This window comes from Psammomys obesus, unplaced genomic scaffold (assembly GCF_907164565.1).
Source record: "Psammomys obesus unplaced genomic scaffold, mPsaObe1.curated_primary_1811, whole genome shotgun sequence".
Classification (NCBI taxonomy): domain Eukaryota; kingdom Metazoa; phylum Chordata; class Mammalia; order Rodentia; family Muridae; genus Psammomys; species Psammomys obesus.
In genome coordinates this window covers 39,330,937-39,355,894 of record NW_026585504.1, presented here as the reverse complement: position 1 = coordinate 39,355,894, position 24,958 = coordinate 39,330,937, and the positions used below count along the sequence as shown (strand labels likewise).

Genomic DNA, 24,958 nt, shown 5'->3' with positions numbered 1-24,958 from the left:
AGAACTTGTGATCCTCCTTCCTCAGCACCCTGATGGGATTATATGCATGAACACCATACTTCAGTTCTACTGATGCTCAATCTTTTCTAGAAGATTGTATTTACTTATAAGAATATATCGAAACAGATGACTTGCAAGACTGAATCGAGTGACCTTCACAACAGAGTTTTTTCATCTTTGCATTTAAGATTTAATATAGTTTGCCATGAGAAGCAACCAATAAATGCTAATATCCGAAAATCAAGAATCCTAAGTTATGATCATAACACATTAACAAAATTAACACAAAACAAAATTACAAAAGGAAATTTATTTCAAAAGCATAAGGGAACATTTACATTTAAACAAGGGGATAAACAGGTGTCTTGCAGAAGGAAAAACAGATTCATGGCATGAAGATTTTCATTCAAATTTCTGAAGCAAAAAGAATACTAAGTTTTGCACTATTGCCTAGGCAAGGGAAGGGAAGCAAAGGGATGAGGGGCGAATGCAGTGAGCTTTGCATTAGACATGAGGTCAGGTTACTTCTGCTGAGGTTACAAATACACCCAGACAAGAGAAGGGAAAAATTACATTGTGTTCAAATTTATATTGCTACAGTCCAATTCGTTTTTGTACTTGAAATGGCTTTAGGCCACGGACGATTTATCTCTGAGGTCCATATTAGATGGTCAGTTTTCAACGGGTAATCCCATGTTCCTATGTCTGTTCAGATTCCAAGGGAGCCTAGGTTCAGCTCAGTCTTGTGGAATGTTCAGAGATTATTGCCAGCACTCCATAGTCAAGCTGACCAACTTCTTGTGCTCACTTGTATCATTCTAGACTTTTTAGAAATATTTTCACCATAAATATGTACAGTGATTCTTACAAAGGGGTTTGCTTTTTTCCCAGTGTAGAAGTGATGGTAATGAAGACACCTGTGTAGGAATCAAAATCTCAAAACAAAAACAAAAAAACCCCACAAAACAACAACTACTAGAAATGCCATCAGAATATCTTATTTGAATAGCAAACTTGGGAGAAGGAAGATTAACTGTGGAACAAAAAAAATATGTGAAACATTCAAATAGAGAACAAAGGGTCTGGGCTACGAAAAATGCCCATCATGAGACACTCCACAAACCTCCCATCTGTTGTTTTAATCTAAAGACTATTGGCTAACTTACACAATAATCTGATTAGTAACCTGAGAAGTTAATTTTGAAAGTGGCAAAGCAAACTTAAAAAAAAAAAAAAGAGTTGAGTGGGCAACTCTTATGGGTACTATGTTATCAAGTCTTTCCTGGGTAGCCCTGGTTATTAAGTCTCCAATCCTAAATTATACTATCACATCTTGTTGGAACCTGTATGTACACCAGATGTGGCTATATTTCACCGAAAAGGGTCTTTAAATTTGCCTCTAAAAAACAGCCTTTGTTTGCTTTTAGTTTTAAACAATAATCACATAAGTACGAATGACTCAATTTCCTTCCTATTGGAGCAAAAACCTAGATACCAAGATACCATGGATTCAGCCTCAAAGGGACAGTCACTGTGTGAGACGACCCATTTCTGGAATTTACAATATTGATTTGTTCCAACACATGCTTTATGTCTGTATGCATGTTATGCACACGTACTCTTATTCAAATAGTAAGACCCTGTGTTCAAAAGCTATATCCGAAAATATGGAAAAGAGCGAAGGACACAATGCTGAGTAGTTACTTCCTTCTAAAACCCTCACTTCACTTGTACACTGTAAGAAGCTGGTGTTTTTGTTTGTTTGTTTTTTTTTTTTTTGAGTCTTGGTAGGAATGCTACAACACTTCCAAGCAGCTTCATTAGAAATCAATGAAAGCAAAAGGTTAAGACTGATCCTTACTCTTCTCCATGTATTGGGCAAAAAACTGTAACAAAATGGGGAAAAAACAAGTAACCTTTTAAACGTGATGATCTTTACCAGATCACGAGCTAGACTGAATTTTCCATTAGACTCAGTTCCCAATAACAAATTATCAAGATTTGTAAAAGCAAGATTCACAAGATGAAGTCTGGATAATGAGGATACTGTGAAAACAAGTCAAGGTTGCAGACAAAGCATCCAAAAATATTGCTGTGGTTTTACCTTAAACACAACCATGGTCTTTTACAAAAGTAGATCATACATACAAAGGTAGAAAGAACATTACTTTTTCAGCTGAAGGCAGCAGTCCTTTTAAAGGGACATCCCCGGCAATCCAATGAGTAGTAGATTTAAGAATATTAAGCTCATGACAATGCTGACGAATGTGATGTTACGTTCAGTAGAGTCTTCCTCGACTACGATTTCCTCGTGTTCCCCAACCTCGGCCACCTCTACTTCCCCTGAAGGCTCCTCTCTGTTCTACGAAAAAGCGAACAATGGTTTAGGTCTTGCTCAGGACTTCACAGTTCAGCAAATAGAAGAATACAGACAGTAGTTCTGAAAATAGTGGGCTTTAGAAAAGCTAAAGTGGTATTCTTCCACTGTCTTCAAATTCACTCTGTCCATCAAACAGGGCAACAAGTACAGAGAGGTCAACAGCAAAGTGCCAGATACTTCATAGCTGTTTGATTAAATGCTTCTCATTAGCAAAGCTGTTTCAAAGTGACAATGTTAGGATACTTGTACTTGTTAGGTTTATATTTAAGATTCATGACATGATTTATTCTTCCTCCATGTCCCACTGCCTACCTCTCAGACACAAGAGACTAGGACTTCTGTATTACTGAACTAGACTCCCAGTCTAAAAAAACAATTTTAAGTATCAGCACACTTAGTAAGCTAATGGACAGAATTAGCTATGCACCAATAGACTATTAAAAACTAACCTTTAAATTTTCCTCTTAATTATTGCTTTCTGGGTATGCAAGATGCACTAAATGTACTTCTAGCTTCTCCATGGATTCCAGACAACAAAATTTCAGTTTCAACTGAATGGGAAACATGAAGCTAAGAAAGCCTTTTAAACTGTCATAATGAGAACATAAGAACCCAGCTATGCTCAATATTAAGAGAATTTCTCCTTAATTCCCATACCAAAGGAGCTTTATCTGCTTTGCATACTACTTTGTCTCTTAATCACAATGAAGATTTCCAAGTAGCTCAAACCATGACTTTTTTCCCCCCACAATTTAAAAAATTTATTTTACTTTATTGGAGACAGGGTCTCTTTATTATATAGCTCTGGCTCTTTTAGAACTTGCTATGTAGACCAGGCTGGCCTTGAACTTAAGAGAGCTGCCCGTCCCTGCCTCCCAAGTGCTGCGATTAAAGTGGTGTACCAGCATACCTGTTTCCCCCTGCTTCCTATTTTTAATACATTTATCTCTATTTCTATTATATGTAATAGAATATATAATATATAACATAATATTATATTGTAATATATAATATATATAATATAATATAAAATATAGAATATAATATATAATATCTAGTTTACTGGCATAAGACATTTTCTGCATTTGTTCTTCACCTTCTATCAGGCAGTGAGTTCTGAGGCAACATCTTCGTGGATGTAATTACTATGAGTTTCACTACCAAGTGAAAAGAAATACATTCCTTTATGTGCTATGCAAAAGCTCATGGTTACTTTCATTCATGTTATATCCTCACAGCATCTAACTGTTGATTTTTAGATTGGTACTGTCGCCATATTAAGTAAAAAATTATCAGAAGATAATATTCGATGTACTAAAACAATGAAGACTTCTTTCCATTTACAAAATGCTCTCAAAAAAACATTCTTCCCTGAAGCTCATAAGAGCCCTGCTATCCCTATAATTCCGGTAACAAAGAGGCAGTTAGATAAGTAGACTGATACAATGCCTTCCCTAAAGAAGTCTTTAAGAGTTCATTTATGTAAGAGGGTTCACTTCTCAGTCTAAAACTGGCTTTCTCCAACCTGCAGGTCAACAGGAATTTGACCACTGTTAAAACGTCAGAGGAATTCAGTCAGTGTAAGAAGAATTTACTTTATCTTATGATCATCTTACCTTAGAAACAGCAATCTAGAGTATAAAGTAAAATACGGCTCAGAATGTACTTAGAAAACAATATTTTAGAATTAACTGCAATTAGCAATCAAGATCAACCACATTCATGTTTGCTTGCTATAGCTATCATTGAGACAGGGTCTCAAGTAGCCTAGACTGACCTCAAACCTGCTAAACAGAAGTTTAGCCTTGATTCAAGGTGGCCTTGAATTTCTCCTGATCCTCCTGCCTCTGCCTCTCCAGAATTGTGGTTGCCATTATGAAGCTTTTCCTAAGCAAAAAAAGGGGTTGGGTGGGCTATTTCTGCCCATTCTCATTCCTCTGCACACAGGATCTTGTTACTCAGCCCAAGCTTGCCTTGAGCTTGTAATCTTCCTGCCTCACTCTCCTCAGTGCTGGGATTATAGGCATGTGCTATTATGCACCACACTGACCATTCCTTTAAGAAAAAAAAAAAAAAAAAAAAAATTCATGTGGGAAAAAAAACAGTAAGAGACAGACTTCATTACTGATTCTAAAGCCTTCAGGGAGAATGGACAGGTGGGAAGAAAGTTCTACTAGCTAAGGGGGAGTGGAAGCAGTGACAGAAAGACTGCACTTTGGGCAAAGGAAGACTGGATAATACTATCTTCCCAGGTACACAAGGCTCAATCATCTGACTCCATTTCTATGACTGCTCTCTTTCAACTAGCCACAGAAAACCTGAGCATTTTCAGCAGTAGCTGGTAAGTGCCAGAGACCCTCCACGCCACATCTGCCAGAGCTCTGTCTTTCCTTTCATGGACAGTGCACGTAACGGTTCATGACAACTTCCTGTTTCTGCTGGTCCCTCCTATTTTCAAGTGCTTAGGTATTGCATGCTTCATTCAACGGGCCCACAAGAGTTACAGAGAAATGAGATACAATTTTTTCCCAATGGTCCTCTTTTCCAGGCTAACTCAGAAAAACCACCTAACAAAGAACTATGATAGTGTATATAATTCACAATTAAAAGCACGTACCACTTTCTACCTAATCTCTTGAACTGCTTGTACCCAAACGAAAACGCTCACCATAATTAAAGTTGCCCAAATTGCTGCTGTACTTCCCACTAGGAGGATTATAAATCTGCCTGGCATCCCTTTTTGGTCCTCCTGGAGACTTCTTGGGTGGTGAACCTGAACTTGTATCTTCACTGGTTCTCTTTTGCCTGTAACAATGGGAAAACCAACAATTAAAAGGTACTGTATTATGCCAAAAGCTACAACACAGTTCTAACTTAAGCCTTTGAGTTGTAAAAGATCAGTGAAAGAAGACAGTTACATCAGAAAATAGTTAGACAAAGTTAGATACCATCATGTAACTGTTGGGATTATATAGAAATTTCCAAAGGGCATTTACAAAGCTTTAACTTACTTGAAATATGTGGTTTCAAAGACATATGCAGCCTTCACTGTACAAAGCTGCCAACAAAGTCTAGAAATGTGACAAGAATGCAAACCTACAGTCCAGGGTTGTATCACCCTGTTTTGTAAAGCTCCAGAATAACTTGGTACCTATTTGTAGCAACCACATTTTAACAGTTTGAGAATCATTTAACTAACAACATATGCTCTCGTAAAATTAAAAGTAGCAACTGAATTCAGGATTTGATAACTCTTGAATCTCTCTAAAATCTATTTCTTACCCAATCTCAACTTTCTGTACAGGTTTCCAGGACAATGTTACTGTGCTCTTATAAGAAGGAGGAATGTGGAAGAGATCCTGGAGAGACAAAAATCAGAATCAGCCAAGACTTCTACTGTGTTGATGTCAAGGAATAGTGGATGAAGTAGGAGGCAGGAAGACAAATCTTAGGTTGGGTTTGTGCAAGGCAGTGAGTTCAATCCTTAGCACTGAAAAAGAAAATGTGTTAGGCGGAAAAGCTTCTATATCTTGTGCTGACAGAGACCCCAAGAAAGCTGCTTAAGAAACCAGAAACAATTGTAAAGGACACGCCGATTACCTCCACTAACATAATTTTGAGTGTGATATAAACCTAAACTATTTTATTTTTTTTTAAATAGCCCCACATTTTAGGATGTGACATCAGAATTTACCAACAAGAAAGCTTTCCTCTTGCACAAAGGAGTCATTAGGGTGCTTTAACTTAAGGAAAACATTAGTTTGTGCGCTTGTTCACATGTCTTGTGTGTGGAGGTCAGAGCCATGTGTCTTCCTGAGTATTCTTTCACTTCAGTTTTTAGACCAGGTCTTTCACCAAACCCGAGGCTCAGCGAATCTATTAGACTGGTTGGCCAATGAGTTTCAGGGATCCCCATCTCTGCCTTCCCAATATGGTATTATAGGTGTGCACTACTTTATCTGGCTTTTTACACGGGTGCTCATCTAACCCAGGTAATAAACTGTAGTAGATATATATTATAAAGCTTTCATTAGAAGTTGTTACTTAAGTAGTTTTTTGAGGCAGGGTGGTTTCACTTTGTTGATTGGGCCTATCTTGAACTTGTGGTGCCTCTACCTCTTCGTGGTAGAATTACAAAGCACCACACACACAGTGCAACACACACTCCTTGACTTCTGCTTTGAATGCCTTTTCACTTTGTATCTAGGCAATATGACACTCATCCTCCATGTCTCATGATACTATTGTTGTCTCTGCAATGTTTTCCTCTTCTTTTACATATAAAGCACTTTCTCCATAGCATTCTTGCTACATTTGCTAAAGGCACACTTAACCTCACTGCCAGGCTTTATGCTCTGGGTGTTATAAATACACTAGTAGGTATTTAGAAAAAAAGAACAAGAGAGTAATTATAACTTAAAGGCAAGGTACCATTAGCCTGTAGCACACAAAACTGAGTGTATTATAAATTTAAGTTTACAAAAAATGCACAGAAAAACATTTCATGTGCTATACAGCACCTGCCCATTATTACAACAGGCAATGCAGGGTTTCACAGACTATTCAAAAAGGCCCAATACCATTAAGATCACCGTAACTGGGGCTACAGAGATGGCTCACTGGTTAAAAGTGCTGGCTCCTCTTCCTGCGCCCAAGTTCAATTCCCAGCACCTACATGGCAGCTCACACTGTTTCTAACTCTAGATCCAGGGAATTTGACACCCTCACACAGACAACATGAGGGCAAAACAGCAATGCACATAAAAAAAAATCATCAAAAGAAAAAACGTTGAGTATCCACTCAAACTCCCCTCCCCCAAACTTTAAGCTACTGAAATTTCTAAGTCTACTTCTATCTGATGACTGCTTTGCAGGGCTCTCTCAGTTTTTTCAACCTTTTAATTTCAGGTTACCTCTTGAAGTATCATTTAGTACTACAAAGAGCTATAAAACTTCAAAAGAGCAAATAATAGGAAGGAAATGACATCTTCCCATTGTAGCCATATGGAAAATATATGTCTCTAGCTGGCTGGCAGGTTGGGAAAAAAGAACTTACCTTGATTAAAACATTGATATTGTTTGTTATTTTCAATGCAACAACTTTTATTTTGTTCTGGAAAAAGAACACAAAATTAAAATTCAGTAATTTGTGTGTACATACCATTCCGCATGCAACCAAATTCACATGTCTAGGTAGAAAATTTCTAGGTAGATGTTTAAATCTATAGAGAATGTGTCTTCCTATTTCTCTAACCTAAGGGAATCAACCATACTTCTTTGACAAGTTAGAACAAGATGTCTTGCAATTTACCCAAAAAACACAGGGCATAGAGTTAATATGAGAACTGTCTTAAAGAAAATCAGCATAAACTACAGAGAGTTGTAATGAAAACTGGAATGATTTCATTAGGAGTGGGATGAAGCCTGCTTTTATTATGAAGATCAGGGAGAACCAAACCCCAGCAAAGACCCACAGAATCAGTCATGGGACTGACAACTTCCATGTCACCAGTCAGCATTCTTACCTCCTCTGTTTTTAAGGCCTCGCCTGTTTTACCCTGGAGAGCCAAGCGAAGTTGTCTGATATAAACCTGAAGGCCCCGTGCAAAGTACTGCAACCTAAATGACAAAGTATTTAATCAGTAATTTATCACTTCAATTTTCTTCTTAAATAAGCTTCTACTGTGGCAAAGCAATGCACAGTGCAGAAAATGGCAACATGAACAAACAACAACAAAAGGGTACTTTCTTATGTTGTTAGTTTCCAACCAAGTACTTCATCAAACATTTGCTGCTGAGATGAATTCTTGTTATGCTGTCCAGGCTGGCCTCTAATGAGCCTGAATGACTTTTCTACCTCAGCTTCCTAAGTGGCTGACACTACAAAGTCTGTAGGCCATGTTGCCCAACTGATCAAATATTAACAATTCCCAGAGGGAATGTAGAGGGTAGTAGGATGTGACAGTGTGGCACTACAAAATTTAAGATATGGATTTGTTCATGAAATGATTCTGTACCAAAAACCCTTAAGAAAATGAACCACTAACTTGTCCAGCACTGCTCCTGTACCAAGCCTAACGAACATTGTCAACAACCGTGGATGCAGGTACTCAATACCTATAAGATGCTGGGCATTGTATAAGCTTATTCATAGCCCTATTGTCATTCAAACTTAACAGATGAGGAAAACGTGAGGAGTTAAGTGGTTGACAACCTTGTCCACGGTCATAGGGCAGGTGAAAAGAAGCAGAGTTCATTTGTTTTAAAGTTCAAGTCTCACCAGGGACCTGTAATGTCACATTTGTGAAATGTTTACAAACATGTGTCTTATAAGTTCTCATCCTATATAAGGAAGAGCAGGCAGAATTAGTTCTTATAAAACAAAATAAAAACCCAGGGAACTTGAAGATTTTTCATCTTTGCCAAGGACTGAGCCACTTCTGTCTTATATTACCTAATTTTGAAATCTTTGAGCTTTTCTGCATTCAGTTTGGCTGTTAAGAAATCTGGAAGTTTTCGGCCCAACTGGTGAAAACTGTACAATAAGCACTCCACATAACTGAACTGCAGCTTGGGCTCCTCATTACCAGCGTTCTCTCCATTTTCTGCTTCTTCTGGAGGGAGAGGCATATATTCCTAAGAGAGGAGACAGCAGACGTTTGCAGATGTTCTAAAAACTCTCCTTATAAAAAGATACAGATGTATTTTTAAAGTATGGTTTTAAGACATAAAACACTAAAAATAGGCTAGAAATTGAGCTAGGACCTATTGGACCAATGCCCTGGCACATCAGCCATTTGTTAACCTATGTTACAGCTGCTACCACTAAGATTGAAAGAGGAAATAGCTAACATTAGGTACTAGGCACTAAAGTTCAGAGAGAAGATTCAATGTACACCAAAACACTCTTACACTCTCTCTCTCTCTCTCTCTCTCTCTATATATATATATATATTTTTTTTTTTTTGAGATAGGGTTTCTCTGTTGTAGCTGTGGCTGTCCTGGACTCGCTTTGTAGATCAAGGTAGCCTCGATCTCACAGAGATCCTCCTGCCTCTGTCTCCCTGAGTGCTGGAACTACAGGTGTGTGCCACTGTGCCTGGCTTCAAGACTACATTCTTAATGAATTAAAAAAGTATTTTCTAAAGTCCATATTGTTTCAAGTTCTTGCTCTTTATAATAAAAGTGACAAAGGCATTCAATGTCAGCCTTACAACACTGCAATAGATACTGCAAATCTGGAAGCAGCAGATGTTAAATGACTCTATATATGCCAAGGCCCTAAGGCTTATCTCTGGCCATTTATGTAACTGCTCACATCAAACAGGAGTCATTCAGTGATGCTGATAATGATTTTTATCAGATGGCCTATTTTCCCCACAATTGCTACTTAAATGACAGACTATTTCCTAGTTGCTAAAGCTACTTGGCCTTAGGCAGCTACCTGGTTAGTAGCCTGGAACAAAAGGCCTTTGCAATGCCAACTACACTGTTTAGACTACTCAACACAATCAGAAGAGCTAGTGATGCTTTCTTTTTCACAGACATAATACTTTAATTTGGGAGTAAGGGGGTGACCTGGTCTCTAAGTCCTGGGTGATCCAAGCACTAGCAGCTTGGAAATGCCAAGATATAAAGAGACTCCCTTACAAAGGAGGAAACATGAGGGCTCAGCACTCACTAGAATTAGTATTCAAGGCAAATTTCAAGCTAGTTCTCACCATCCACAAGTTATTAATAAATATTAATAAATTAGTCTTTAAGGCTATATATACTGACCACGCCACAAAGAAAGAAGAAAGTTCTTACCAATAACTTATCAAATAGTTTTCTTAAATTTGTTTCTAGTTTTTCCATGTCACCACAAAATGAACTCATCTCTGCCAACAATTTTAATACCTAAAACACACAAATTTACCATTATTACTATTTTTAAATAAGAGCTATGAAATGAGAGTAATTCTATATACTTTAGAAAAGTTGTAGGGTGCATATCTGAGCAAATCCAGATACCCTAATTTCTAATACATCTGTGAGAAGGAAGGAAAAAGGGTACAAATGACTCTACTATAGGCTCTACTAGAGTTAGGTGAACTGTAAAATAATAAATACATTAACTCACCGAGGACCACTCAGAACCTGCAACCAGTCACTCAAATAAAAGGTAGGTTTCTTGCTATTTAAGTTAGACTCTAGTTACTATCTGAAAAAATAAGTAACTGATATTATCTGGATTGTTCATCCTGCTTTATCCAATCTCAGACTGACCATCTTAGTCTAGGACATCTGATGCAAACTACTGTGCAGTATAACCTTTAAAACCACATTCCCTGTTCTGGAGGTAGCTGAAGGAAACGTCATGTGCATTTCCAGGTTTCAGTCAATTCACTACCATTGAGCTGTTAACAGAGCCTGGTTCTGTGCTACATGGTGTGATACAAGACTGAGTCAAGTCAAATGCTTGAGGAGGGCTACAGTAAACACCATATGAAACACGACAGATACCAGGAGTCAGTCTGCTATGGCTGAGATCCAAAGCAGGAGAGTACTCACTCTGCTGGAGGACAGACGGAAAGGGTACGTGGTGTTAAAAGTAGTTTATGTTTGAACTTGTAAATTTGCGTATATGGCCATGTGCGTGCACACATGGAGGTCATAGGACATGTTGCAAGAGAGAGTTCTCTCCTTCCACCATGTGGGCTCTGGGGACCAAACTTAGGTCATCAAGCTTGGTGGCAGACATATTTACCTGCTGGAGCCATCCTACCAGCCCAATCTAGTTTAAACTTGCATGGTAAATGGTCATGAATTAAGTACCTTATTTAAAAATATTTAGGCTTCAAAGGTATAAATTCTATACAATGACATCTACAGGCAATGCTGTTCCACCACAGCAGCTATAATGGAATTCATAAATACATACACTCCTTTGCAATTCTTGCCTAGGTGATTAATGGCCAGCCATCACCAAACATCTTAATCCCTCCCACCCTCAATATCAGATCTAAATCAGCAACTCATATTTCTCCTGAAATATGGAATTTCTTTGGTGCTGAAAAGCAGGAATGCTCTCTTACCTCCAACTGTATGTCGAGACCCTCCACTGGGGTAGTCAGGGTACTGAGATTAGGGAGAACCTGCTCACAGAAGTATGTCACAAACCTTGTAGAATGAACATTTTTCTGTAAAAACAATGCAAAAAACAAGTCACAGAAAAAGTCTCCCCCGCCTCCCCAAGATAATAGCAAACTGACATTCAAAAGCATGAACTAAGTATTTCAGCATTCTCTGGCCTTCCTTGCAAGGTCACCCTGGGACATTAATAGAGCTTAGTTATCTTTTTTGACTCTCAAAGTTAAATTTAGTGGAAATGTAGTGCTGGATTTGCACACTGCATATTTCCCAACAAGAACACACCCCTTAAGTTTTTCAAACTAAGGCATACACATCTTAGAAAACTCATGCACAGGAAACAAAGCCAGAGACAGAATACAAGTTATCACAAATTTTAAAAGGTTTCTAAGCAAGTCCTTAGAGAAATTTCTTGATGCTTTGGATTTTTACAATGCCATTCTGCTTCCTATTCACCCCACTATGCCAAGAATGCTTCTATGGAAGTTCTGAGTGTTCAAGAGAATAGACAGACAAGAGTGACCCAAGTGTCAGCTACGTGGACCAGAACTCACGGAAAAGAGAGGCACGGCCTGCCGCGTGCACTGTAGGAGCCTGTCCACACAGTCCGGGTCTGAGGGGCTGAAGGTCTGTTCCAGATCAGCCTGTTCAGCCACCAGCTCTACCAGCTGCTGTCTCCCACTCACTGTCTGTAAGCTTTTTAACCCAGACAGTATCTTCATGAACAGAACAAATTCTTCACCAGTCACATCTTCCAGGACCTGGAAAAGGACAATTGAGAAAAACAGCATTTATCAGTTCAGTGGGAGGAAGAGCTCAATATTGACAGTAGCACTATTTCAGTTACATACTAATGCCTCTTAAGTTCAGAGAACAGAAAAGCTGTATTCTCTAAGAGAATCAAATTATTGAGAAAATTTTGCTTTTTTTATTGACATATAAGGTACAGCAACACACACAACTCAACAGATTTACAGTATATCTACAGATTAAAATTTCACAAAATGAGTAATAAAAATTCATAAAATGGCTCTTAGAGAAGTGCAGAATGACAGAAATGACTGAGAAATTCTGTGGCAGTTAAGCCAGTAACTCCCTACACCTAAGTCGCCTTGCTCACATCACATGACAACTGTCCGTAGGACACCACATGTGACATTCTCATTGTAAGGCTCTGTAGCAGTGGGCGCCACAATTCTGCTCACTGACTAGAGGACGTGATATGTGAGAACACTCTCACCTTCTTGGTAGGACAGCTACTACTTTCAGTGAGCTGTGTCATGACAGAAAAGGCTACATTTTCCTTAAAAGAAAATTATTTCCCTAATTTTGCAATTTAAAAGTGGGAAGATCATTTTTGGCACCCCTTGGCAATTTTAGCTTGTCTAACTATGCTAGCATCTAACTATGCTAGATGCTCAGAGCAGACAAATAAGCATGGTGTGATGGTTAATAACCTAGGAGACAGCCCCTGGGCACGCCTGAAAAGGCTAATATATGAGGCTAGCCCCTGGGCACTCCTGGGAAGGCTGATAGATGAGGCTATCCTCCAGGCATACCTGTGAAGGCTTATGTAGAGTAGGTTAATTGATGCGGGTGGCACCATCCCATAGACTGAGGTGTGGGACTGGATAAAAAGGAGTCAACCAGCTAAGTATAAGCATTTATTTCCCTATTTCCTGACTGTGGATGCAATGTCATCAGCTGCCTCAAGCTTCTGTCACCATGACAGATGACAAACTTGCTGCAACTGTGGGCCCAAACAACTTTTTTTCCCCTCAAATTGCTTTTGTTATTTTTGCCACAGAACAAAGTAAGAATACAGCTAATACAGATGTGTTTATACTGTTGATAGGTTTTACAGGCAACAACCAAAAATTGACTCTATTTATTATTTCATTATTCTGTTTCACTTTGAAATGCTCCAGAATACTTTAAGCATCTTAAGACGATAAAGATGAGTTCAGAGCAATTAGGATAACACTACAAAGGATCTCAACATGATTACACCCTTTAAATCAGTATGGGTCATTAAGGAAAGTGAAGTGTGGTCAGGGCAAGGTAAGAACTTGTGCAGTGGGCTATGCCACTCATGCACAGACCACACCAGCCCTGCTGACTCTGTGCATCTCCCCATGACAGCAACAGACCTTTTTGGACTCTGTGAGGACAAGCTCCTCTACTTCCTTAGTCAGCACTTCTTCTGGGAGTGCCTTGAGTTTTGTGGACAGGAATTTAATTGCTCGTTCTCGGACGATGTCTTCTCCCTGGAGAATCTGGCTAAATAAGCCACCTAACGTTCCTGTAAAAAGCAATGGCATAGTGTGAGTGATACATTCACTTCCTCATTGTTCACACGAGTGAAGAAGCAATGAGTCCCATCACTTTTGACTAAAGTCAGTCTGAAATGTGTATAGGCCAACCCAAAAAGGCCACATGCTTTGCTCCTAGGGCATTAGCATGAGCATGACTGACCTTTTTCACCCTCTGTAACAAAATTCAGATATTTTGGAACTTTCTTTAAAGTTGCAAAAGGAACTTTTCAACACATTTTAAGGGGAAAACTGAACTGTTTTTGTTTGTCTTAAAATTGTTTCTATTGAAAAGTCATAAACACCTAAGTTGGGAGGCCCGTTTTCAGAACAGTCATCACTTTTATGAGTGAGACCTCTGTATGAAGCCTAAGCTCCCTGGTTTCCTGTGACTTTGAGCATGATTCAGAAAAACTGGCTTTACCTTTTGCATCCATCTTAAATATACTTAACAGAGCATTGTTCACCAAATTAAATTCTGCAGAGTCATCTGGGGAGAAAAACAGTAGTATGATGAATAAAGAATAAATTTAAAATACCACCTGTTCCATTAAGTTAAGATTCAACAGTTTTACCAAGAGACCTATACCTAAGCATGACTCTCAGGGGACATATTGATCCCTTACAAGGACAGAGAACATCATTGGCTGTGCCTACAAAACCATACGTTAAGACAGTACAAGTGTTTCACTATAGGAAACAGGTGAAATGACGTGTTACAATTGTGAAGAGAGGCTCACCATTATGCCGTTAGAAATAGAATTAAAAACAAAACAAGTGCCACAGACTCAGAAGTAAGTAAGTTTCACAATACTAAGTGAAAGGCAGGACTTGCATGTCCACTTCCCAAGCAAAACAAGCCATGAACAGCCAGTATTCCAGAGAGAATATTTAGATTAAAAGGTAGCAAAAGAACGTCTCACCTGTCTGCAGAAGCTGGGTCAGTATATCAGCTACTCTTGGAAGATTTTCTCCTGTGGCAAATTGAGGCAGCTCTTTAATTGCCTGGCGTCGTATCTAGGCATGATTTCAAACAAAAACTCAAATGGCATCTCATAAAAAACAATGACAAACGCAGCTTTTAAGACAACTAAAACCAAGAAGAAGCCTTATTAAGGAGCACATGAACTGTACACTATAAGATATTTTAATTAGTGTGTACGTGTGTGAATGGTGGGGGAGGAAGGTACACATGGCACAAAGGACATGTGAGACAACAAGACAACTCAAGACAACTCTGTGAAGCTGGATCCTTTGTTCCTTTACATAGGTCCTGAGAGTGGAACTCAGGTTGTTAAGACTTATGTGGAAAGTATCATTACCTGCTCAACCACCTCACCAGCCATAAAAATGACTTTATTGTGTAAAGACTTTTACTTTTATTTATGGCTCTGTGTGTATGTGTGTGCACTACCCATGTGCTGGTGCCCAGAAAGCACAGGACAGAAGAGGCCACTGTGAGCTGGGGAGGGTGCTGGGACAGGTCCTTTAAGAGTAACAAGTGTTTTTAACTGCTGAGCCATCCTTCCTTCGACAAAGATGAGATCTATAACAGTTATGCTTCTGAGACATGATATTACAATGTTGCCAAGGCTGGCCATAACCTTCTTGGCTCAAGTGATCCTCCTGTCTCTGTCTCCTGAGTAGCTGCGACTACAGATATGTACCACTGGCTCAACTTACCAGTCAGCTTTCATGGAATAAATAAGACACATGAACCTGAAAGGGCTATTAGGTACTGGACTGGAGGAGAGAAATGAGGGATTACAAACATGTTTGTACGTGACTCATATGCAACTGCTGGTTTATGACTTTTGGGCACATTACTATACTGTTCTTTTAGAGCATCATCCACGACAGAGCCTTAACTAGGAATTATTTTAGAACCTGTGTTTACTACTTAAATAAGAATTAAAAAGATTCCCACTTACTACCTCTTATATTAAAAATGATGGAGTTTATATCTAGCAAACTTGTGATTCATTCACTGGTTTCAATTGCAAAGTTAAGAGATAATAGCTGAAAAAATTTTTAGTAGCCTGCACCAGTAACTAGAAATGCCAATGGTTAATTCTGTTGCATTGGAAAAGGACCTAATCTTAATCTGGTTATCAGTTACAAGTTTTACACTGACCAACTATTATATTTTAACGGCACATATTATACATCTGAAAGTACAAAAACTGCACTAATAATCTAATTTCACATGAAATATGAACAATCTAAGAAAAGATGTGAACCACATTCCATTTTTAGCAGTGGATAATGAAAATTAAAAAATTGTTATTGCCTGTATTTTTCATAAATACAAGGTAATAAAGTTAATGTTTTCTCAGTTGTAGACCGTACTCTGGACTGATACAACGTGACCATAGTATGACAGATATGACTGCTACTTTGATCATGTTGTTTTTACACAGAAATAATAGAAAGCTACTGAAGAGTCAATCATAAACTTACTGACACATCTTCATCCTCACAGAGGTCTAACTGTGCATTGATAGCAGAATCAGCCAGTTCTGGAAAATGCTTAAAGAATTTTGGAATAAATTGAGCTGCTAATCGCTTCTCCTTTGTGCCGCCTTTCACTCCATCCAGTATGACTTGGTAGGCATCTTTATGCTGGAAGAAAAAAGAAACAATAGTGAAGACTAGAAACTAAAGGAAGACTCAACACACAAGCACCAATGCTTCAAATGTTTACCAACACTAGTTTCATGCTTTACCCTACTTTTCTATTCCCTACTGCCCATTCCATTTTATTTATCAATCAGGAAAGAGAGAACTATAACCCCAATTTTACATGGAAAAAAGCAAGTAAGTTGATAATGTTCCAACATCCTGTCATTATAGGTATCACCAGGCCTTGTGACTGTGCCATGCTTTAAAAATGGAAATACTATAGAATTCTCAAGGTCGGGTTACATTTACTTAAAAAGATACCTGTGACCAGGCACAGTGGTACATGCCTGTAATGCTAGCATTCAGGAGGCTGAGGCCAGATGGTGGCAAATTTAAGACAGCATGAGTTAGCAAGATCTGGTCTCACTCTACCTCCCATCCACAAGGACCTGATTCTAATTACTATCTTGAGGAAAGTGAAAGGAACACATTTCTGAAATCAAATAATTTTAAGAAGGTTTAATTTCATCTATTTTAGAATGAGAAAGCAGCAACAATTTGTATAGCCAGACAATTTAGATTAAGACAAATTCTAACACTGCACATGAGACTATTCCCAAAGCTCATTTGTTTCTAATAAAAAAATTCTTTTTATAAAAAATTCTATTTATTATGTATAGAATGTTCTGCCTGCATGTGTACGTGCAGAAGAGGGCACCAGATTTTATTACAGACGTTTGGGAACCACCGTTGCTGGGAACTGAACTCAGAACCTCTGGAAGAGCACACAGTGCTCTTAACCTCTGAGCCACTTCTCCAGCCCCAAATAAAAACTCTTAAGTTCTCTCAGACAGTGTAAAGTCTCAACAAGTGCCCAGTCCTCCTCATAGGGCCCACCTTCACCACACTGGTTCTTTGACTAAATGGCACTGAGCATGTAGGCAACTACAGCAAGAAATACAGAGTAAGCTTTCTTGCGGATATATGAATATAACTTCACTAAGAATAACACACAATGTAGACATAGTAGTGGCCACTCTGCCAGGGGATGCACTGAATGCTGTATTCATACCAGGAGGAGAAAGTAACTAATTACTCACCACTACGCTTTTATGTTAACACTTTTTGTGGATAATACTGTGTTGAATGAACAAAGAAGGCAGAATGATATTATGGACATGTGAAACAGAAGGTCGGCCTCTAATGAACAGACCATAGCTTCTTCATGAGATGCAGTCATGATGTCACTCTTCAGTTTTTACTTGGAAATAAACTATACAGTTTTCAATGTAAATGTGAAAAAAATTACAGCTGACTCCTACCAATTTACCTTCCTGTGGTTTGTCTGAGCTCATCTGCAGATTAAAAAGTCTGGTAGAACAGTTTTGACTTTTTTTTTTTTTTTTTTGGCAGAGCAATATAAATCTAACTCAAACTTAAAGCTTTAGAGGTAGCCTATGGCAGTTCAGTATTCAAGTGGCCTCCATAGTAATGGGGACAGGGACTGTCTCTGCAAGAACTGATTGGCCTGCTCTTTGATCACCTCCCCCTTAGGGGGGAACAGCCTTACCAGGCCACAGAAGAAGACAATGCAGCCACTCCTGATGAGAACTGATAGACTAGGGTCACAGGGAAAGGGAGAAGGACCTCCCTTTTCAGTGGACTGGGGAAGGGACATGGGTGGGGAAGAGGGAGGGTGGGATTGAGAGGGGAGTAGGGAGGGAGGTACAGGAGGGATACAAAGTAAATAAACTAATTAATAAAAATTTTAAAAAAGAAAAAATCCAATATATATATATATATATATGAATGAATGAAAGTCTTTTGGAGAAACACACTATCTTGTCAAAATTAAAAAGCCCTGCTTACAGTAAATCTTCCCTATGCCAGGGTGAGGTGGGGGTGGAGTCAGTCTAAAGAGGACTCATTAGAGACAGTTACCTACAGTCTACCAGGGATGGAGTGACAAGTGTTTTTAGCCCCTGAAACCACTTCACCAGCCCTAATTTGGATGCATTTCTAAAACCATGTTTTGGTATGTTTTAAAATAATTAATAAAATACTACTCTAAATTCTTTAAAGGTATTCCATCATGAAAAATATAAGTCCCAATTCAAACCATTTTCATCAATGTACTCTACTAAGAAAACTGTGTATGATGGGCGTACGTAAAACATGGGCATACTGTGGGTGGAAAGATTTAAGCAGGGCGTGGGGCACAGAGATAGTGAGGAGGAGATATCTGGGGGAAGTTCAGCCAAAATCAAGGACGTATGAAAACTGGTAAGCTATTTTAAGAATAACAACTGGAACAGGTGCCTTCTGGGCACTCTTCCAGAAGGTATAGGTTATTAAATAAAACCCCAAGTGCCAGAAGTGGGCTCTTTCCCTATGTATTCTTGGTCAGGGAGGCCTGTAAGTTTCCCCAAACAAAACAGGTTAATTGCCACTGCGATTGGCTGTTCACCAAAACTAGGTAGTAAGACCTTACTGCTGATGATACCACCTGTTTTGGTTGCAGGACCTAAAGAATCAGGCTCAAAATAAGCTGGAAGCCTCCTTCCTGCTGGCCAGCTCTGAGTGCCTGAAGGTACTCTGCAAACTGTAGCCGGAGATTTGTCATCAAGTCTTACTCAGCTGTGAACTCTGACATACCAGGCATGATATCCCTACTGGAGTAACAGTGCTGAGTCTGTTATATATTTAACCAGCTGCTTTCTGACTGCAATTGTGGCTCACTCTATAAGAAGAAATTCACAGCTGGTAAACACGGTCAGAAGTCTGTGGCTGGGAAGGTCACAGGGAAAAGTGGGGGGAAAGTAGGGAAACTACAGCTGTTCTTTTGCTAAATGGACACATGTCCATCAAATGTCTAAGTAATTATACTTATCCCATAGGTTAGTGTTGCTGTCAGCACTGCTCAGAGAAGCTTCTGTTTGCAGTAGAGAATAGCAACAGTAGAGATTCTTAAGTGGTAAAAGTACTGAGAATAAGTGACTGGTGAATACTCAGCTATAAATGGGAAATATGTTATCTCCCTTAAGGCTCAGGGAACATCAGAGAAAGGAAGGGAGAAGATGAAGTAAGTGTTGAAGCATTCCGTAATGCATTCTGTAATGTGCATCCTGCACAAGACTAGGCCCATCAACATCTTGCCATAGAGTGGGAAGGGACTCAGGAGGCCTCACTTCTCCCTGAGGATCTACAAGTATTTACTGGTTGCTGAAGGGAGGAAAAACGTTTTCTTCAGTGGTGAAGGCACTGGTATACTACTGATGCTCCTGTAAATAACCCCTCATCTATGCTCTTCTGTAATCCAGATGAAACTCACTGGGCCATGAACAACAACAAATTCAAATACGAAAGCAGAAGGACTAGCTGGGTAAAAGAAGGGGTCAATAGAAAGAGAGTTAGAACAGGGTATGATCAAAATACATATATGTATTTTTATATACATATATGAGAATGTCATGATGAAGCAATGTGTCTAATTACTATGCACTAATAAAATAAGCTGCAGCAGTGATAAGTGTCAAAACACAGGCACTATGCACTAAGTGGTCGGCGATTAGGTAAGGACAGGATTTTAACAAATACATATTTTAAGCGTAAGAAAAATGAATGAGCTGGGGTGCAGCTCAGTGGTGCCACCCCTGCTCGGCACACAACAGGCACTGGGTTCCATGTTTGGCAGCACAATATAACCTCAAATACAACAGAACCCTGAAAGAAAAAATGTTTCAGCTAAACTATATTACTGCTTTCTTCGTTTATTCAATAGTTTGCATTTGATACTATTAAGTTGCTAATATTTTCATGTATTTTTCAGGAATTTGAACTTGGTCCTTTGTTGTACTTTAATCATACAAAATAAAGTACTAAAACAATAGTATTTCACAAAATACAGGTCAGCATATCAAGTCCTCCTTCACCTCACGAACAATGTGCCAGCATAAGGGAGTTAAGAGGACAAATCAGAGCTTTGGGATTACACAGCATCTCAGATCAGCCCACTCACTGGCTGACCCTTAACAGCTGTCTGACACACATGCCAAGGCAGCTTATGAAGGTCAAGAGAAAACCTGAGATAGTTTGTTCTCTCCTTCCACCATGTAGGTACTAGGGATTGCACTCAGGTCATCTGGCTTGATAGCAAGTGATATCTGACAGCACAGCTCTCCACAGCAGACAATGAGTTTTTAAAGAATACCATTATGTAGTTCACCCTGGCCCGGAATTTGTTATACAGCCTAGGCTTGCCTAGAAGGTCTTCTTTCTCCTGCTCCAGAGTGCTAGGAATACAGGAGTATTCCACCAGACCGAGTTAAGTATTTACATCTTAAAATTAAGTTAAAATATGAAATAAGGGTGAGTCACATATTGCTCCCATGGCTCTTTGGAGGCTGTGGGCAGAGTGCAGTAAGAAGGGCCAGAGGAGAGGACATGAAGGAGCAGAGTCCTAGTGGGGAAGGCAGGGACAGTGAAACATGGAACTGACAGGGAAATGGAAGACTGAGGAATTGACAATTCATTTAGAATTTTTCACCTGCAATTGCATATTGGAAGTACAGGCTCTCACCTGTCTATGAAATAAATCTCTCTTCTTCATTTATCAGAGAAAGACCTTGTAAAAGGTTTTGCATATTCCTTCTTTGTATATACTTCTTCAACTTTAATATTTTCTAGAAGACAAGGTACAGTGCAAGGATTTAACATGTATCCCTGCAACTTTATAATTTAGTAAAGGAATAAGAAAAATCCATACATGAAATAAAATGCAAACATGAAGTACTATTAATACTGAAACAGTGATAAGGAGGTTCAAAAACAATCTCGGCCGCAGAGATGGCTCAGTGGTAATAACACTGGCTATTCTTCCAGAGGGGAGTTGGATTCCTAGCATCCTCACAGCAACCTTTGCCATCACGTGCATGCACGCACACGTGTAGGCACACAAACACACATGAATATCTACACACACACATACACTCAAAAGGAGTGAAAATCAAAAGTTTTAAATGACACAGGATCTGTGCAACTCTCACTTCTCACACCAGGACACACTGGGGTCTGACAATTGTACATTTAGGAGCAGTCTGGAGTTTCGACTGGGGATGATCAACTTGTACAGTATATAATATTCCAAAATCTGAGGGGGGGGGCAAAAACAACTTAATCATATGTGGTTGCAGGCATTTCAGAAAGACATATTTGCCCCTTCCCATACAAACTGAGCTTGCTTTTCATCTGCCCATTAGGTCCTCTATGTAGGTGGCTGTCAAAATATACTTTTCCTACCTCAACAAAAATCAGGGTAAGGGATGAGACAGCAGGAAGAACAGTCTCAAAGTTTTCCCTGGAAAATTCCCAGTCTATCTCTTTAAGAAAGCACCATCCACAAACCAGCATCAAATTCCTATCCTAGGTTCCAGCCCCAGCTTCTCTTGTTGATGTACGACAAAATTAAGTTTTGGTAGAATAATCAGCTACAGTCCTCCTTACCTCAGTCACAAATACCAACAAAGGTCTGCTGCCCTATCATTTTTCTTAGGAACGATGAATTCCTCTATGACTAATTATCACAGTTTCCATCTTGTCTTAGACAAAACAGAAAAATCTTGCTTTTCAACTGGCCTAACAGCGTGTACACGTACATCTGTGAAGGCGAACCTACACATTTCCGACAATAAAGTCCCCACAGACACGGGACATAGGAAAGAAAAACCACTGATACTTGAAGTTGATACATTCACAATATTAAGTTAAGCTATAACCCGCTTCCCCACTTCCCCCTAATTTAGGAACGTTCTATTTGAACTGCACACATCCTAAGGGACCGGAAGGGACTCCTCCATCAGCTCAAGGACGTTTCTCTTCCTATGCTGTGGGATGTGCACATAGTCATCACCGTGGACTTCTAAAACCCCCAGGCCAGGCTGGGTTCTTTTCCCTAAAGAACACGCACATAATCTTACCAATTCAACTTCAACACAAACAAGGCTTGGATGGAGAAGTCAACAACATTAAGAAAACTGAGCCTGGGGCAAAGAGAGCGGAGAGCACTTCCTAGAACATTCTATTTGGGGCTGCATCTTCCCTCTCTCCGTCGCCCGTTCCCCACGACTTTCTTCAAAAAATTCTTCCACTGAGAAACAACACAAAACGCGTGTCCTTTCCTCGCGCATCACCAGTCGCCTGGGAGAGCTCGAAGCCGCCACCGCGCCTCCAACGCCCGCCACAGCTGGGTGCGCAACGGGAGCCCAAACGCGCAGGGAACGAACGCCACCGCCGCCGCGAGTTCCTCCCAAGTCCAGGCAACCGGGCCTCGCCCGTGCTTTGCACAAGCCCAGAATCCTACTCTTCCTAGATCACTCACGAATTCTGTCTCCAGAACCGACAATTCTGATCTCTTGAGGAAAACTTTCCATTTCATTACAGCCCGGGAAACGCTGCGCGACCGGCCGCCGCGGTGCGGGGCCGCGCGCTCCCGAGCAGGCCGAGGCCGCGTTCCCGCCCCGAGTGCGCGCCCGGCGACGCGGCCCAGTGCGGCGGGAGCCCAGCCCCGAGCGGCGGGCCCTGCAGGCCGCGGGGACCCACCTGGCCCACTTGCTCCGTGGCATCGGCGAGGATGCCGTAGTTGCGATACAGCTCCTCCACGGTTGGCATGCTGAACGCCAAGTTCCGGGCCCGCTCCCGCTGCCCAACGCGTCGTCGGCGCCACCGCCGCCTCTACGGAACTTCTCTTAAGCCGTCGACCGCGCTATTACGCCGGCAGCTGCCGCCGGGGCCGCCACCAGTCACCGCGCACAGCACGGCCCCGCCCACAACGTCCTCGCGGAAACCGGCGCGTCGGGAGCGGCCCGCGGCGGAAGCCGACCCTAGGCCTGGGGCTCTACCGCCCCCTACCGCTCGGCGGTGCGAAAAGCCGCGAGAAGGAGTTGATTGGGAGCTTCTGGTTGCCGCTGGCGGTCGGAAAATGCCAAGGCAATTGCTTTTCTGCCCGGCAAAGTACTTACATTTACCAGAAATAGGAAAGCTACCGCGCAAGAAGTTGGAAGCACAAGATATTTGAGAAACACAAAACCCATTTCCCTCTCATCCAGGAAGGTCACAATAGGGGAAAATATTCAATTGTGATTAAAAAGAAAGGGGTGTGCTGGAGAGATGGCTTAGCTTAGTGGACAAGCATGAGGACCCGAGTTTGATCCCCAGAACCCATGTAAAAAGCCTCATGGGGCAGCGTATGGGTCTATAATTTCAGCACCGAGAAGGCGCAGACTGATGGATTAATGGAGCTGGCTGATAGTCAACCTAGCCGAATCCGGGAGTTCCAAAATTATTTAAGAGATCTGCTTCAAAAAAATAAGGTGGTGGGGCCAGAGAGATAGTTCAGAGGGTCAGTGTGCCTCTACACGTTCCGTAGTATACAAGTGTCCTCGCATGTGCGTGTAAACACACACACACGTGCGCAGGAGGGGAAGAGGAGCGAGACTGAGTGAGAACGATTAAGAGAGTTAGAAGAAGAGACAGAGACAGAGACTTGTCTGTGTCCTGGCTGCTCCCTGATGTTGACTCTGAATCCAAAGCTGGCCTTGACCTGCAACAATACTCCTGCCTTAGAATCCAGAGGTGCCTGTTTGTATAAGGTAAAAAGACATGGACTTAGATTCCTAAGATCCAGTCATTATCCGGGTGTGGTGACATACGCCTTTAATCCCAGGATTGAGGAGGCAAAGGCAGGCAGATCTTTGTTCCACGCTAGGCTAGTCTACAGGGTGAGACAGTCAAAAAAGACAAAAAAAAAAAAAAAAATCCAAATGTTAGACTATAATAGATGCTAATTTAAAAAACCAAGCTATTTTGTGAAGAGCACGCACAGAAAGTAGCTATAAGCCAAGTCCTTTGGCTCTTGTACTTGGGTCAGATTACTGAAAAAGATTGTTAAGAAGGAACTCACCTGAAACCATTTTTGAATAAAAATTCAATTTTGAATAGGGGTCGAATAAAGTTTCAGTGCTCAAGACCTCCCTGGGTAACTGACATCCTGGTTGTGAAGTTGAGACATGAACGCTAGGCAAGTTGGCAGTCAGAAACTGCCTCCCACCATAGGGACTCAGCAGCAGTTTACTGGAAAACCATCCCTCCACTCCCAGCCCTCATTTCGTACTTTTATCTCTTTCTAGCTGGTCACCTAATCAGAGTCTTAGATTGGTGTTAATGATAATAACACCATAGTCAACATGCTTTAAAAAAAACAAAAAACAACAGCAAAATTAGCTGGGTGGTGGTGATGCATGCCTCTAATCCCAGCACTCAAGATGCAGAGGCTGGCAGATCTCTGAGTTCAAGGCCAGCCTGGCCTGTAGATCCAGTCCCAGGGCAGCCAAAGATACATAGCAATTCTGCAAATCCTGTCTCAGAAAGCAAAAATAAAACACAGAAAGAGTCTGAGGACTTTATGTGAATAAATTACTAACAAGTCTATGATCTAGGAAACCGTTCTCATCCTGAA

General features: G+C 40.5%; 1 protein-coding gene across 3 annotated transcripts; it reads right to left on the bottom strand.

Annotated features, from left to right (window-relative positions):
- Positions 1–291: 291 nt before the first annotated feature.
- Api5 (apoptosis inhibitor 5) lies at positions 292–23,255 on the bottom strand. Of its 3 annotated transcripts, none has more exons than XM_055599950.1 (14): positions 23,044–23,255; positions 16,285–16,446; positions 14,748–14,841; positions 14,249–14,314; positions 13,663–13,814; positions 12,067–12,273; positions 11,458–11,562; positions 10,190–10,279; positions 8,835–9,016; positions 7,906–7,999; positions 7,437–7,493; positions 5,663–5,739; positions 5,049–5,185; positions 292–2,362 (listed from the first exon to the last, which is right to left on the bottom strand). In XM_055599950.1, exons 1-14 carry the CDS (start codon positions 23,110–23,112, stop codon positions 2,280–2,282), a joined length of 1,575 nt encoding a protein of 524 aa, XP_055455925.1. In that variant the 5' UTR covers positions 23,113–23,255; the 3' UTR covers positions 292–2,279. The 3 variants fall into 3 exon arrangements, with proteins under 3 accessions (XP_055455925.1, XP_055455944.1, XP_055455935.1); XM_055599969.1 differs by having other exon boundaries at positions 292–2,357; XM_055599960.1 differs by having other exon boundaries at positions 2,301–2,362; positions 4,998–5,185.
- Positions 23,256–24,958: the final 1,703 nt, after the last annotated feature.

What these genes read in the sequence shown, in the direction of transcription:
- Api5 (XM_055599950.1), bottom strand. Translation starts at nt 23,112, where the DNA reads ATGCCAACCGTGGAGGAGCTGTATCGCAACTACGGCATCCTCGCCGAT. An exon ending in AACTATTTGATAAGTTATTG is followed by an intron (nt 9,017 to 10,189) that starts GTAAGAACTTTC and finishes CTCCTCTCTTAG; the next exon opens with GAATATATGCCTCTCCCTCC. An exon ending in CTCAAAGATTTCAAAATTAG is followed by an intron (nt 8,000 to 8,834) that starts GTAATATAAGAC and finishes TTTGTCATTTAG; the next exon opens with GTTGCAGTACTTTGCACGGG.